Source organism: Heterodontus francisci, chromosome 12 (genome assembly GCF_036365525.1).
Source record: "Heterodontus francisci isolate sHetFra1 chromosome 12, sHetFra1.hap1, whole genome shotgun sequence".
Lineage (NCBI taxonomy): Eukaryota > Metazoa > Chordata > Chondrichthyes > Heterodontiformes > Heterodontidae > Heterodontus > Heterodontus francisci.
Window position 1 is genome coordinate 90,291,592 of NC_090382.1, and position 16,982 is coordinate 90,308,573.

The 16,982-nt window shown below is 41.5% G+C and overlaps 1 protein-coding gene across 1 annotated transcript in view; it reads left to right on the top strand.

Moving 5' to 3' along the window:
• Nucleotides 1–16,982, top strand: part of LOC137375982 (heat shock 70 kDa protein 4-like) — an 84,545-nt gene that overhangs the window by 9,603 nt on the left and 57,960 nt on the right. The window contains exons 2-6 of the mRNA XM_068043820.1: nucleotides 7,260–7,317; nucleotides 11,204–11,344; nucleotides 12,732–12,854; nucleotides 12,981–13,080; nucleotides 16,363–16,496. Of these exons, the coding sequence (XP_067899921.1) occupies nucleotides 7,260–7,317; nucleotides 11,204–11,344; nucleotides 12,732–12,854; nucleotides 12,981–13,080; nucleotides 16,363–16,496 (556 nt within the window). The remainder of the gene's footprint in view (nucleotides 1–7,259; nucleotides 7,318–11,203; nucleotides 11,345–12,731; nucleotides 12,855–12,980; nucleotides 13,081–16,362; nucleotides 16,497–16,982) is intronic.

The following is a 16,982-nucleotide window of genomic DNA, read 5'->3' on the forward strand; positions in this document are numbered from 1 at the left end:
TAAAGGTGCAGTGCCATCCAGATTGATTTTAAATTTAATAGAAATTTAAATAAAATTCTGTATCCCAGAATGGGGGAAAGCCTTGGGATGCAATCAGACTTATTTATAGAGCAGCTTTGGCAGTGGTCGAGAGCAGATTATCTGCCCTCTTGTCTCTGAAATGGTGCATAATTTAGGAAGAGTATATGTCTCAAGCGTAGCCCTATCTATTGTCCTGTATTGCTTAAGCCCTATTACACTGTAAAGGTTGACCAATTTTAGTTGGGAGTTTCTGCTCTCCAGGGGAAAGCCTAGTAACAGTACACTTTTAATGGAAACCTCTGACCTTTACTATTTTCCAATAAACAATGTTTTTCAGTAAAATTGGGTTGTAAAATAACTCTCACTTAGGGCTGGATTTTACCAGCAAACCACCCCCCCCCCCCCCCCCGATATCGGGGGTTGTGGCGGGGGAGCCTGGAAAATATTTCCTCGAGCGGCCCGCCACGCTCCCTGACGCTGGGAAGGCCCCGCCCCATTTTACCGCCGATGGCAAGACCACGGAGCAGCCCCCGCACTAGGCGGTGGCACCCCAGTTTAAATGTTAAAATCCCTACTTACCTTGCCTCATTATCCATCCTGCTGCCCCTCCGTCCACAATTCTGCATTTTACTGTGAATGTGCATCTCTCGCGTGCCGTCCTGTTCACAAATAGGAAAAGCTGAAGGAACAGCAAAAGTATGAGTTTTCAGAGACAGTGTAGGTAAGTCCTGGGAGATGGGGTTACAACTCTACAATCATGAAGGAAAGTGGGGCATGGGGGTGTGGTGTTACTGGGGGCACAACTCCCCAGGCATGAAGGGAGGAGGGATGATGTTACCGGGGGCACAACTCTGCAGACATGAAAAAGGGCTACTGCATACCCTCCTCCGTAAATGGTGGCTGCTCTGAACCATTGTTTCTGTGAATGAAGGAGCAATGGCACTCCACTCACCCTGTGTATGGGGAGGGTGCCAGAAACGGTAGGCATGTAAAGGTTATCTGTCTGGTGGGTCAGTCGATGCAGTTGTTACAATCTGAATGCGGTCATGCTGTGCCACTCTTTGTGGAAGATAAGATGGGCAATGCCATGCCATACTACATAATTGATGTGTGAATGCACCTTATGTACCAGTCAACGTCGATCTCGGCAGCGCGCTCGTAAAATTCAGCCCTTAGTGTTTAATATTGTATATATTCCCAATTTGCAGCAAATGTGCAGTTTATGTGCCTCCAGATGGGCCCTTTATGCTGAATCTTCAGCTTTTGTTCATTTTCTTGTTCATTCAATCTGAGTTAAAATAATGCTATGCAGTTACAAAAATGCAATAGCTACTTTCAAGGTCAAAAATCACTGCAAATGCTTGGTTTAGAAGATTGGCTGTTGTCCAAAACCACACAGCAATGGCCTTTAGTCACTGTACTGATCTGGCAAGCAGTTTGAGCTCAGATAATTCTCAATTTGGAGTTTTTAATCTAATGGGGAATGTTGATCCTGTGGTTCATTCTGGAAAAGGTTTTCTGTCTTATTTTAAAGGGAGCCATTCTGTTTTAAATAAGCTCCACCTATTTTCAAAAGCCATTTCACTACCTCAGTCAGGCTAAATCAATCTTCTTGGCTTTTGAGCCATGTGATGCTATAATATATACAAGATCATAAGATCATAAGAACTAGGAGCAGGAGTAGGCCGTCCAGCCTGCTCCGCCATTCAATAAGATCATGGCTGATCTTTTCGTGGACTCAGATCCACTTACCCGCGCTCTCACCGTATCCCTTAATTCCTTTATTGTTCAAAAAGATATCTACCTTAGCTTTTAAAACGTTTACTGAAGAAGCGTCAACTACTTCACTGGGCAAGGAATTCCATAGATTAACAACCCTCTGGGTGAAGAAGTTCCTTCTCAATTCAGTCCTAAATCTGCTCCCTCTAATCTTGAGGCTATGCCCTCTTGTCCTAGCTTCACCTGCCAGTGGAAACATCCTCTCTACTTGTATCTTATCTATTCCCTTCATAATTTTATATGTTTCTATAAGATCCCCCCTCATTCTTTTGAATTCCAATGAATATAATCCCAATCTACTCAGTCTCTCCTCATAAGCCAACCCTCTCAACTCCGGAATCAACCTAGTGAACCTCCTCTGCACCCTCTCCAGTGCCAGTATATCCTTTCTCAAGTAAGGAGACCAAAACTGCACACAGTACTCCAGGTGCGGCCTCACCAGTACCTTATACAGCTGCAACATAACCTCTCTGCTTTTAGACTCAATCCCTTTAGCAATGAAGGACAAAATTCCATTTGCCTTCCTAATTACTTGCTGTACCTGCAGACCAACCTTCTGCGATTCAGGCACAAGGACACCCAGGTCCCTCTGCATAGCAGCATGCTGCAACTTTTTACCATTCAAGTAATAATCCTTTTTACTGTTACTCCTACCGAAATGAATGACTTCACATTTATTAACATTGTATTCCATCTGCCAGACCTTTGCCCACTCACTCAATGTATCTATGTTCCTCTGCAAAGTTTCACAGTCATCTGCACACTTTGCTCTGCCACTCATCTTAGTGTCATCTGCAAATTTTGACACCCTACACGTGGTCCCCAACTCCAAATCATCTATATAAATTGTAAATAATTGCGGTCCCAACACCGATCCCTGAGGCACACCACTAGTGACTGATTGCCAACCAGAATAGCACTCATTTATCCCCACCCTCTGCTTCCTGTTAGTCAACCAATCCTCTATCCATGCTAATACTTTACCCCTAACGCCATGCATCCTTATCTTATGCAGCAGCCTCTTGTGCGGCACCTTGTCGAAGGCCTTTTGGAAATCTAGGTACACCACATCCACTGGGTCCCCATTGTCCACCTTGCTCGTAATGTCATCATAGAATTCCAAAAGATTTGTCAAGCATGACCTGCCCTTCATGAACCCATGCTGAGTCTGCCCAACGGGACAATTTCTATCGAGATGCCCTGCTATTTCTTCCTTGATAATAGACTCAAGCATCTTCCCCACTACAGAGGTTAAGCTAACCGGTCTATAATTCCCCATCTTTTGTCTACCTCCCTTTTTAAACAGTGGCGTCACATCTGTTTTCCAATCTGCTGGGACTACCCCAGAGTCCAGTGAATTTTGGAAAATTACCGCCAGTGCACCTGCTATTTCTCGCGCCATCTCTTTTAGTACCCTGGGATGCATTCCATCAGGGCCAGGAGACTTATCAATCCTTAGCTCCATTAGCTTGCCCAACACTACCTCTTCCGTAATAATGATTGTTTCCAGGTCCTCACCTACGTTCGTCTCTTTGTCAATTACTGGCATGTTATTAATGTCCTCCACTGTGAAGACCGATACAAAATACCTGTTCAATGCCTCGGCCATTTCATCATATCCCATAACTAAATTCCCCTTCTCATCCTCTAAAGGACCAATGTTTACTTTAGCCACTCTTTTTCGTTTTATATATTTATAGAAACTTTTGCTATCTGTCTTTATATTCTGTGCTAGTTTTTTCTCATGTTCTATCTTACTTTTCTTTATAGCTCTTTTTGTGGCTTTCTGTTGACCTTTGAAGTTTTCCCAATCTTCTAGTTTCATGCTGTTTTTGGCCACTTTGTATGCCTTCTCTTTCAATTTGATAGCCTCCCTTATTTCCTTCGACACCCATGGCAGATTACCCCTTTTCTTCCAGTCCTTCCTTTTCACTGGAATATACTTTTGCTGAGCACTTTGAAAAATTGCTTTGAAAGTCCTCCACTGCTCATCAACTGTCCCACTATAAAATCTTTGTTTCCAGTCTACTTTAGCCAAGTCCTCCCTCATTCTATTGTAGTCCCCCTTGTTCAAGCGCAGGACCCTGGTATTGGATTTAATCTTCACACTTTCCATCTGTATTCTAAATTCAACCATACTGTGATCACTCCTTCCAAGAGGATCCCTAATTATGAGGTCATTAATTATTCCTGTCTCATTACACAGGACTGGATCTAGGATAGCTTGCTCCCTCGTCGGTTCCATTACATACTGTTCAAGAAAACTATCACGGATACACTCAACGAACTCCCCCTCAAGGCTACCCTGACTGAGCTGGTTCGACCAATCTACATGTAGATTAAAATCCCCCATGATAATTGCCGTACCATTTTTACAGGCATCGGTTATTTCTTAGTTTATTGCCCGCCCCAATGTGATATTATTTGGTGGCCTATAGACTACGCCTATCAATGACTTTTTCTTCTTAGAGTTTCTAATTTCCACCCAAATGGATTCAACCTCATTCTCCATCGAACCTATATCATCTCTCAGCACCGCCCTGATGTCGTCTTTGAATATCAGAGCTACACCACCTCCCTTACCTTCCTGTCTGTCCTTCCGAATAGTCTGGTACCCCTGGATATTTAACTCCCAGTCGTGACCAACCTGTAACCATGTCTCCGTAATGGCTACCAAATCATATTCATTCGTGATGATTTGTGCCGTTAACTCATCAACCTTGTTACGAATGCTACGAGCATTCAGGTAAAGTGCCTTTATGCTAGCTTTCTTACCCTCATGATTTCCAACATCTCTAATAATAACTCCTGAGTTATCCTTCCTTTCTGCTTCTTTCATAGTCTGCCTTGAACTTAAACCCTCCTGCACACATGTTAACCTGCTACTTACCTTTTTATTTACCATCATACTCCCTGTCGTTTTCCCTTTCCCTTCCCCCCCGACTCACTAGTTTAAAGTCCTAGAGACCTCCCTATTTATCCGTTTCGCCAGAACACTGGTTCCAGATCGGTTCAGGTGGAGACCGTCCCATTGGTACAGATCCCCCCCGGTTCCAAAACTGATGCCAATGCCCCATGAAATGGAACCCCTCTTTCCCACACCACTCCCTTAGCCACGTGTTTACTCCCCTAATATTCTTATCCCTAAGCCAATTTGCACGTGGCTCGGGCAGTAATCCGGAGATTATGACCCTCGAGGACCTGTTCCTTAATTTCATTCCTAGTGCTTTATAATCCCCAAACAGGTCCTCCATCCTAGCCTTGCCTATGTTGTTAGTCCCAACGTGGACCACAACAACTGGATCCTCCCCCTCCCGCTCCAATATCCTTTCAAGCCGGTGAGAGATGTCCTGCACCCTGGCACCGGGCAGGCAACACACCATGCGGGACTCCCGATTCGGCTTGCAAAGGATACTATCTATCCCCCTAATTATAGAATCCCCTATAACTACCACTTGTCTTTTTGCTCCCCCCCCTCTTGAATGGCCTTCTGCACCATGGTGCCATGGTCAGTTGGCTCATCCTCCCCGCAGCCCTTTTCCTCATCCACACAGGGAGCAAGTATCTCGTACCTGTTGGATAAGGTCAAAGGCTGAGGCTCCTCCACTCCTGAACTCAGGATCCCCCTACCTGCCTCACTTGCAATCACACCCTGTTGTCCCTGATCGCTAACTGAATTTGAATTACTTAATCTACCAGGTGTGACTGCCTCCTGAAACAAAACGTCCAGGTAATTCTCCCCCTCCCGGATGTGCCGCAGTGTTTGAAGCTCAGATTCCAGATCATCAACTCTGAGCCGGAGTTCTTCCAGCAACCAACACTTGCTGCAGATGTGGTCCCTGCCGTTCACAATGGGGTCAGCCAGCTCCCACATCATACAGCTACAGCACATCACCTGCCCAGCCATCTCTACTTAGTTAATTACTTTATATAAATTTATGAGTTAAATACTTTGATACTTCTCTGCTATGGTCTTTTTCAAATAACCAGTTAATAGATAAATCAAAAAAAGAAAGTAAAAAAAAAAGTAAATTTTTAACCAATCACACGATACAGAAGAAATAAAAAAGCTTACCTTATCAACACACCAGAGTCCTTTTTTTTTGGTTAGAGGAGGAGGGCAGGTGGGAGACACTACATGTGTAGTGTCTCGGGTTCAGCCACTGCCCAGATATGTAGGTTTTTACTTACCCAGCCGTCTCCTGGTCCGCCGAAACATAAGGTAATTTACTTTAAGCTGAAACTGCCCATCCCAGCTGATAACTCGCTCGCACTATCTCTGCTTCCGAAAAAGCTGCTGCAACAAGTCCAATCATTATATTTTTATTCATTCGTTTTGCTCCAGACAGCATATTCTGGGAACAAGATATCACTTCAGTAAAGTTGTCAGGGTAAATTTACCAAAAAGTTTATCTTCATTACATAACTAATACATACATACAAGTTAGCTACAAAGTTTTCAAGCCTGGATTGCAGTACAAGAAAGAAAGAGAAGCAGAGGTGTGCCTTGTAGAAAGAATTGCATTGTAACAGGCTTTTTCCCTTTCCAGCACCATAACACGTGGTTCAGGACTCTCAAAGGTTTTGTGATAAATTAATACCAAAATAAATCAAAAGTGACAGTTTCCACCAATTTGAAATTTTTTTTTAAAAAGACCTCTATTGTCAATCTTTCAACTCTGATTGCATCTTCACTGTTCTGTCTGCTCAAGAATTGGAGTTTGGCTGAAGATGGTTGTGGTGGGATTGTGGGTCTGCTGGCGCGAGGAATACTGTTGATCTCTGCTGGTCATAACCAACATTACTGTTATTGCTGCCAGTTCTCTACAAGAGCGTGCCCTGAGCAGAACTTTTGTGTTTTTTTCTCTTTATGGCAGGAATATTAACGGGCAGCTGCAGCTCATTACTGTGCACTGATGGAGTCTGCACAGAATATCATTGTTACCTCTGTTTGTTTAACTCTGGCACCTGAAACTCCATATTGTATGCAGAAATACAAGTGAAGTGTTAACTATAATTTGCTGGACATCAGTTTAGCTAAATGTGGTTAACACAGCATTTGTTAAGCTATCCAAAATCTAACTGCTTTTATGTTGATTGATTTGGAATTCCTGGACACCGGCATCTGCAAAATGGCTCCCAGTCGTATGATAAATCTGGTTCCATTCTCCTGGTAGCAGATGCTGGGCCTGTGTCTGCTACAGAGTTAAGGGAGCTTGAGTTTTCACAGTAAATGCCAGGATCAAGCTTGCTGACACTAATCTGGATTCAAATGTAAATACACCAATATAAAAGCAACTTCTATTTTGCCATGTGACAGTTCGGTACTTTTATTTTCAGCCTTTCTGTGCTCTCAATAACCACCAGGGTCAAATATGGTATTGTACCTCTAGCAAAAAAAAAAGTAAATGTTGGGATCTAGGAATAGTTAAATTATACACTGTGCTTTAAAATTGCAGGTCTTGTGTGTCCTTGGGACCCAGAAATCGTTCAGTTGGAGCTGCAGCCAAAAGTCAGGTAGGAAGAGCTCTTTATGAAGAGTTGGGAAATTCCAGGAAAAAGTGCTGGAAGCATATTATTGAAACTCAATTGTAATCTAGTGCTTTCCTGGGTGTACAAGTCAACCAGTATTTTAAACAATTGATATTTCCCCCAGAAAGCATGAGTTGTATGCTGGAAACTATAATTTTGCGTATTTGTAATATTGGCAGACATTACTGAGCAAATCTACAGAGTGTCTTCTATTCTGTAAAGATTTTTTTATCCAAATCTATGAGAAGACAATGGTAAGATATTAAAAAGTGATGAAGTATTGTGAATCATATTTGTGGAACTACTAATCTTTGGGACATCTGAGAGCCACATTTAGAGGTGTAAGAGGTGTCACGGTCTTGTGTTCTGGTAGCAGGTAGAACATGCAGTTTGCATGAACCACATTAAGCATTTTCTGAAGCAATTGGTTCCGATTCCTCCTTAGTTAGAACTAGGTAGGTTTGACCGTAAGTGTTGACTTATATGCTAACAGACATATGCTGCTCTACCAAGCAAGCCAACCGGTCACATATCTGAATCTACTGTGTCTAATAAATATGACAGACATGAGCAAAAAAGTACTCTTAAAATATCACATTTATTGTATATATGAATTCAAAGTGACGCCTGACGACGCAGTGGCCCGCTGATGTCATCAGGGTGTGCCAAGCTGCACACATGCACAGTTACATCTTGTCAGGGTTAAGTGGTGCATGCCAATTCATCTTTCTCAGTTTAACATTAAACCAAACAGCTACAGCAATAAAAATTATATTTAACTGTGCATTGTCATTACATTTTTGATTAGAATTGCACCCCATTTACTTCTCACCCTTTGCAAATGGTAAATGCCTGTTAAAAGCCAGCCCATAGAAATCAGAAGGGGACGTTGACAATACCTAGTGGCATTTGCCTATCCTGTTTCTCAGTGGTTGCCTAGTAAATGAGCTGTAACACCATAGGTGCCATGATGAGATAAGGAATAGCTAGCATGTATATCCTCATGTATTGCAAGTGCAGCTGCCATATTGGACATCATAAATCACACTTATGTTCATTCGTGAAATGTGGGTGTTGTGGGTAAAACTAGCACTTTTTGCCCATACCTAATTGCCCTAAAGATATTGTTTGTAATAGCTTGACACAACTGATTGGGTGGTTCGGCAGTTAAGAGTCAAGAGCATTCCTGTAGGACTAGTCATTTTTAGGCCAGACTGCTTTAGCTTTTTCTTATTCTGTCATTTGAGAGAAAAGTGTTGGTTAGGACATCAGGAACACTTGCTTCTCTGCGAATAATGGCTTCCTTCCTACTCCCACACCATTACCTCTGGTGTCCCCAAGGATCTATCCTTGGCCCTCTCCTGTTTCTCACTTGCATGCTGCCCCACTGCTGCAACATCCAAAAACAGCACAAGTTTTCACATGTGCGCTGATGACTTGCAATCTCACTGCCATCTCTTTCAACTTCTCTATTTCTGCGAATTTATCAGATTGCGTGCCCAAGTACTGGCTGAAAAGTTTCCCTCAATTAAATATTGGGAAGACTGTAGGCTTTGTCTTCGGTCCCTACTAGAAATTCCATTCCCTAGCTGCTGACTCCATTCCTTTCCTTCTGACTATCTATGAGTACCTCGGCGTCATATTTGACTCCAAGCTAAGCTTCCGATTACATATCTGCACCATGACGAAGACCACCTATTTCTCTCATATCCCTACTCTGCTCCATCTCACCTTGACTGCTGCTGAAACCCTCATCCATGCCTTTTTTACCTGTAAACTTGACCCAACACACTCCTGATCGCCTTCCTACATTCTTTCCTCTGTAAACTTGAGGTCGTCCAAAGCTCTCCTGCCTGAGTCCTTACTTGAACCAAATCCGGTTCACCCATCACATCTGTGCTTGCTGCCCTACGTTGGCAAACATCTCAATTTTAGAATTCTCATCTTTGTTTTCAAATCCCTTCGTGGCATTGCCCCCTCCCTGTCTAAGGTCCTCCAGCCCCACAACCCTCCGATATCTACACTCCTCTCATTCTGGCCCCTTGAGTATCCTTGATTTTAATTGCTCCACCATTGGTGGCCATGCCTGAAGCTACTTAGGCCCTAAGCTCTGTAATTCACTCCCTAATTCCTTCAGCCTCACCACCTCTCTTTCCTCCTTTCAGACACACCTTAAAACTGCCCCTTTGACCATTTTGGCTAAATGCTCTAATATTGCCTTATGTCAAATTTCACTTTATAAAACTTTGAAGCACCATGGGACATTTTATTACGTTAAAGGTCAGTTATAAATACTAGTGGTGGTAGCATTAGTAGTGGTGTCCCTTGCACCACCAGCATAAGATAATTAGTTCAATGTTTTATCCTAAAGATAGCATCTCTGGCAATGCAGCATTGAGTGCTACATGGGAATACACAAAATGGGTCTAACTGAGGTAAGGCTACTGTTGACTGAGTGAAGTTCAGACAAGTCAGGCGACAGAAGGTGCTGAGAGCTGGACAATATGCAATTTTTCTGCGGGTTTCCTTAAATTGGTGCCAGTGAATATCTATGATTTTAAAGCAAGAAAGCAGAGGAGCCCTACCCTGACTTCTTAAATTCCCCATCCCATCTCCCAAGCTGCAGCCAGCAACTAGCTGAGTGAGGTAATTGTCAAATGGTGGGTTAAGGGCTGCAAAGTCATGAAGGTTGGTATTAAGGGAGCAATTGTTCCTGGTCTCCCCAAGTTGCATTTGCTGTGTGGAGACAAACCTTAATGATCAGATGCAAAGAATATGTGCACCCCTATCAAATTCTGACTTTACAAGTTCTAATATCGTAAACAGTGAGGTCCCAAGCTGTCCATCATCGATGTATTAGTGCATATCTGACTTTGTGCACTCCTAATTGCTATTTATTATTGTGTCTTGTGCCATCCAATTATATGCAGATGATTTTTATAAAAGTATTGCTTTTGACTTTCTCCTTTCTGTGGTTGAGACAGGGTATTTGAATCTTTTTGAGGCAGGGTCATTGAATCATTTTAAGACAGAAGTAGACAGATTCTTGACAAACAAGGGAGTCGAAGGGTATCGGGGTAGGCAAGAAAGTGGAGTTGAATCCACAAACAGATCAGCCATGATCTTAGAATGGTGGCGCAAGCAGGCTTGAGGGGACGAATGCCTGCTCCTGCTCCTAGTTCGTTTGTATGTATAAAAATAAGACCGCTCATTCACAGAAACATGCTATGAATACTGAAATTATTTGGAGCCTGACTTTTTACTATTTAAAACATTGTTTTGCAATTCAGAACCACCATTAATGTATGGTGCAGTATTTCAGTAAATGGTGATCAGGTATTTGATAAAATGTTAACTATTGCGCTTAAAGGCAAGTACATTTTCTGGAATGCTGGTGAGCCAAGCAGACCAAGAAAGTCACGCTTCAAGCCCTGTACTGTGCTGCAGTGGCAGAAGGGGGATCTATAATTGGGCCTCAGCGCTCATTTTAGGAGACAAATTAGTCAAGAATTCTACTTCTGTTAGCTGTCTGCCTCAGTGTGTATGTGTGCTGATAGTCTCTGCTTGCACTGTTGGTGCCTAGGAGTTAAGCCTATAATTATCCCAGACATTTTAATCCTTTTAACTAAGTGCAGTGCATTTTAAATTGCACAACAGCTAGCTATCCATTTCTTTGCAAGACTTGCTTAATTAGCAACAGGAAAATCCTGATCCTGCATAAAAATCTTAAATGAAATTGGAGCCAAACTATAAATGCAAGTTGCAACTCGCTTTTCTTTTTCAAGGATTTGTTGCAATTTCATTCAAGAACTTTGAAAGTAGGAATAATTGTTTTAAGGTAATAAGAATCAAGTTTTAACTTCTCTTATAGGTAGTGTCAAATGTGAAAAACACTTTACAAGGATTTAAAAGGCTCCATGGCCGGGCTTTCACAGACCCATTTGTAAAAGCTGAGCAATCCAAGCATGGATATGAACTCGTCCAGATGTCAAATGGTACTACAGGTGTTAAGGTTAGTGTCATTTAACTCTAACTAAAATGCATGCTTTGCCATTAGGTTGGAAGTAAAGAAGTTGATGTCACTTGGTGCAGACGCTACCTCATATGTTATATTGACTACCTCCATGTTGGTGAACCTTGAGAGTGTCCAAAGGAGTTTAAAGGAAAAGCTCCCTTTTAGATTTCTATTTTGCCTAATCTATTAAGGTCATATCTTATTACATTTTTCACTATAGAACTGAAATACCTTCAGTAAAACTGGACAAGAAAACTGGTCTAAACATAAATTTAAGGTGTTTTTTCCAGTGAAAGTTAAACACAAACATTTGTTAGGGATGGTTAGTGAAAAGCTTGCTCAAGATGCCTCATCTACTTGTGAATGCAGTACAGTTGAACACATTATTCACTGGTCTGTTGCTAACCTTAGTGGCACAGTGTTAATTTTTAAGTTCTGCAGTAGTTGGTGTAATGCAGTGAGTTGTGAAATAGTTTTAAATTTTTCATGTGTTAACTAATTAGAAACCCCCCCAGGTGCCCCTAAATTGATTTGAACACCAAAATAAGCTCAGAGGAATTCCAAGCTCCCGTTAAGCAGCTTTTACATATATATATTTCCTTAATTTTATTAAACTCCAAAGCACAATACCCTAAGATGAGAGGGTGTAGTGGTCAAAGCCTCTCCTAACTGATAAGGGTGTACCAAAGTAGCCTAGCACACTATGCCCCTCAACTAAGGAGGATCGGTCTCAAGATTGTAAACTTGTGGAGGAACTCCTGTCCGCCTGCTACATATGTAGGATATGCATACATTTAAAGGCCTTACTAGTAACCATCTGATGGTTCAGATGGTTAAGGCATTCTGTAACTGAGCAGTATAATCCAGGAATGTTCCAAGTTCAGTCCCCAGTCTATGCTACGTTAGCTGGTTTAGACAGGCTGCAGTAGGGATACTATTGCTGGTCTTGGTGCCCCTAAAAAGGGGAAATCCGTGATTGTTATTGGGTAACAACTAATGAAATTGCATGTTTTAATGTCTGATAGGACTGAATCAGGCTTGATGGAAAATAGCTCACGTGAAGACTGGCCACCTGCCTGAGGCACCATGGGGTGCCTGGTACCAAGAATTGGCTGCTGGGTTTTCCTATATTTTAGTAGTGACTACGTTTGAGAAGTGGTTGTGAAGTGCAATTGGAATGGATGAAGGGCACTAAATAATTGCAAGCCCCTTCCTCCCTGATGTTGGTTATTTTCCTTTGTCACCTGTTTTTATGATTTAAAGAATAATGTTTGTGAACAACAAATGTTTTGTCAAGATGCAATTTTCAAATAAAAGGATTTTGCTAAAGTAAGGATGAAGAGGTTAATAAAAAGTTATCTTGTTTTCATTTTTGTTTTAAAAGGTTTCATACATGGAAGAGGAACGATGCTTTAGTGTGGAGCAAGTGACTGGTATGTTGTTGACTAAACTGAAGGAAACAGCTGAAACAGCGCTGAAGAAACCAGTCTTGGATTGTGTAATATCAGTAAGTAGTCAATGTACCGCTAATTTTGTGCAGTGTTAACATGTAGTTATTTTTGGAAACTGAGCCTTTTTAATTTCATTCTTTGGACAGATATCATTCTTTTCATCTTCTGTGCACTATCTGCAGGTTCCATGTTTCTATACAGATGCTGAGAGGAGGTCAGTAATGGATGCTGCACAAATTGCAGGGCTCAACTGTTTACGACTAATTAATGAAACCACTTCAGGTAATGGCTAAATGCTTTTTGGGTATAACCAGGCATTCTTATTGTGGGAGAGGGGACTGGAGTTATCATATTCTAGCCGCTGACTAACACTAAAACAAAATGATACTGGTGCAGTTGGAGAGGAAAAGTAAACCGGACAGTCCTGTTGGTGAGGATAAGATTCAAACCAATTGGCCTGCCCAGCATATTGAATTACTAACCCATTGTAACCTGTGTAAATAATAATGAATGCTGGGGAGTTACAAAGCCATAATCTAGCTTTCGTTAAGACTATTTATGTAGTGTCTTATCAAGTTTATTACATAACGTAAAATGCTTCACATGCAGTAAAATTTTGTAACGTTGCTATGCAGGCTAAGAGCAATAATTTTAGCATGTAGCAAGAGTGCATAAACAACAATGATATGATTATATATAATCTGGTTTTGGTGGCCGAGGAAAGAATGTTGGTCAGGGCACCAGGAGAGCAGCCTTCGAACAGTGGCAGGAGTCTTTAATGTTCACTTTTGGCAGTGCAGTGTTCCCTCAATATAGCATTGGAGTGTTCGTCTGGATTATGTGCCCCAGAGTGGGGTTTGCATCCATAACCTCCTGTAACGTCAGAAGCTATGGGTTGGATCTTGTTCCTATCTCAATATTGGGTTCCGTGGTGAGTGGGACGGGGGTGCGGAAAATCGGAGCAGCAGCAGCTGCAGCGGCCGCCAGAGGACCAGACACCGGGATTGTCGGGCTCACTCTTCCCAGTGGGCAAGCTCTGTGGCAGCCCCTCAACTGCTCTGCGACGGGACCCGACTTGGCATATTTGAGTGAATTAAAATATAAACCGCAGCGATCTTATCTTCAGTTCCTGATCCTCAGTGTGCCGAGTGGCACTCCCGCACTTCTCATTCAGGGAGCGATGGCACCATCAAAGTGGGGAAGGGGTAAACTCTGCACTCTGATGGGTAGGGGTTGGGGAGAAAGGGGTAATCTCTGCACTCTAATGGCTCGTGGGAGGGGGGAAGGAGGGAGGGGTGAACTCTGCACTCTGATGGGAGGGCGGGGGGTTGGCGGCTGTGGAAGGAAGGGTGAACTTTGCGTTATGGTGTACTGTTTGCAGGACTGTCAGCCTTTTTAAAAATGGCACCGGCACCTGCTACTTCAATAGGTGACGCTGTGAAGGGTGTTGCCGAGGCCGCCCCCGCCACATGATTGGCAGAGACAACCATGAATATGTAAAATGGTCGCCTGCCGCGTCATCGTGATGGCACAGCAGCATGGGTCCTGTGGGGGGAAGCCGCCATGTTTCACGCCCGCCACTGTTCCTCACGGCGAGAATACAAAATCCAGCCGTATGAGTAATATTTATTAAGTATTTGAATCCTAATTGGGTTACTAATTTAAATTCAGTTGTATATGTCTTATTTATCAAATCCTTACCATTTCATTTCATTTAGTGGACTTCGAGTAACTTAATGATAGCTATTGACTGTTAATTATATGATTGATCATAAAAAAGGTTATCCATGATATTAATCTGTCAATTGCAAGAGCGAGGCATTCTCTATGTAGGTTAGTAAATGGGTAAGATTGTTTCAGTGCAGTGAAGCGTTAAAGGGTTCAAATAATTCTGAAAGTATCCGAATTTATGTTGTTAACACCTTGTAACCAATTTTTAAAAATGAATGTGAGAGTGGGACTGTTTTCTTTTTTTTGTCTCCATTTGCAATATATGCAATGGTAGGAATCAGCATTTGTCATGTGGGTAATTCTTGGAGAGAACCTACACCTTCCCAGTGGTGTATATTTTTCTATAACCCCATCTTACTGCACCACTGTATGTAGTTCTGTCCTCAGAAACCTATATGTATCTGCTCAAATTTACAGAGACATTTTGTGTGCATACATTTCAAATATGATGCTGTTTGGAGTGTTATTCTCAAGCGAACATTGATAATTCTGGATAATGGAAATATACTATATAATTGAATTTTGGCTAGTTATTTTTGGAAAAAATAATGAAAGCAAATGTGATCAGTCCTTTCAAATGGTCAAAGGCATACATAAATGAATGTGAATTATTTACCTTGGGCACAAGTACAAATCGGCAAACACGAAGTTACTCAAGTGTATTTTATTCAGAGTAGATTATGAAAACAATATCCATCAAAAACTGTTAATTTCAATTTAATTTTTAAAGATATGGGAGGAGGTTTCTGTGTTCAGTGCAAATTGTGCCCATTTTGAACAGCTTTTCTTCCCAAGTTGGCACTGTAGCTCAGTTGCATATCATCAGATACAAAGTCTGCAAAGAACCAGTGCAGTCGGGCAACATTTTAAAGCTAATTTAAAAAAATATTATTTGATTATATGAGTGGTAAGATGGTAAAGCTTTATTAATACAGCTGTCAATTAATTTACCACAAAAATAAGCATTTTAAATCAGTGTCAATCTGCAGGTAACCTAATTTTATATTACTGAATGCTATTTTTAAAAAAAACTGTTTTCTAGTTAGAATGGGGTACAAAAGTGAATTCCTTTGGTAATTTTTTAAAAAAGTATTCAAACCTTTCACAATGTACCTGTTAGTATACTTGTGTCCAAAAGTTTGAGCTTAATTTTTGGAGCCCCCTCGAAGGCCTGCAAATGAGCGGAAATTCTCATTGGTAGTTAATTCACCCTGGGGTGTGGCCTGTTTTGTGGACAGGACTGCTTCTAGTGTGATGTTTTCAAAAGTAGTACAAAAGATCGTGGAAGATGGAGTTGCACTGAATGCAGTTTGTGCTTAAAATTCTGTGATCTTTTATACCAGTTGCACCAAAGAAACCAGCATAGTTGAGCAGAGACTCTAGGCCATGTTTCCTTTTCTCTCAAAGGTTGAGACTTGTGCTTGGGTACAATCTCTTGGCATCCATCAACCTTCTGGTACTTTACCCAAGTAACCATTATGCATATAAATAGAGAATGGCAGGAGACTAGTCAACCATGAGGAAACCACAAGTCCTGCTCCAGTATCCATATGTGCGTGCAGTTTCCAGTAAGGATCATTGATCTGGTGATTAGAAATAGGAATTTTCCCTCCTTTTAACATGGGGACACTGAGTTGAATGGTAGCACTAGTCTGAATTGTCTTTTCCAGCTGTTTTCAGTCTATGAAGGAGAAAGGTGTGTATTTCAAAAGCTGAACAGGTTCTTTACTCAAACATTCCAGTACATTCTGAAATTATTTTGTCCTAATTGTTTTGATCACCTATTGCTTCCTTTGGAGTATTGTGTAGTTACAGCTATTGCTTTATGTGCAGTTGCACTCGCTTACGGGATATATAAACAAGACCTTCCAGCCCCGGAGGAGAAGCCAAGGAATGTTGTATTTGTTGATTTGGGACACTCAGCATTTCAGGTTTCAGCCTGTGCATTCAATAAGGGAAAACTAAAGGTAAGGTGAAATAGTATTTTTTTTTACATTTGAAGTTTCATTTGACATTTTGTGGAACAAATATAAAACAAATGTAAATACCCACAAAACTACTAATTAAGGTCTTGATAATCAAGAAGCGACTTCACTTTGACCTTAATTATGCTGAAATAAGGTCTTGCTTTCAGAAATAACCTTTTAAGGTGGCTCTAGTTTGAATTCAGTCATCACTTTAACTTAATATCTTTACAGCATTACTTAAGAGATCATTTCTTCTTGCTCCAATGTCTAGTATAGTGCAGTGCCATAGAGGATGTTCTATAGTTGAAAAGTGCTTCCAACATCTTCTATATCTCAGTATAATAGTATAGTGGGTGGAGCAAGGAAAACTAGAACCACTCTATTAAACATAGTCTATTTATTTAGGCAATAGTTGTGCAGCTGACTTTTCAAATGATTATCATAATATGGCTAGCTTCTTTCACATGTTTGTTCTTGTTTCACAGG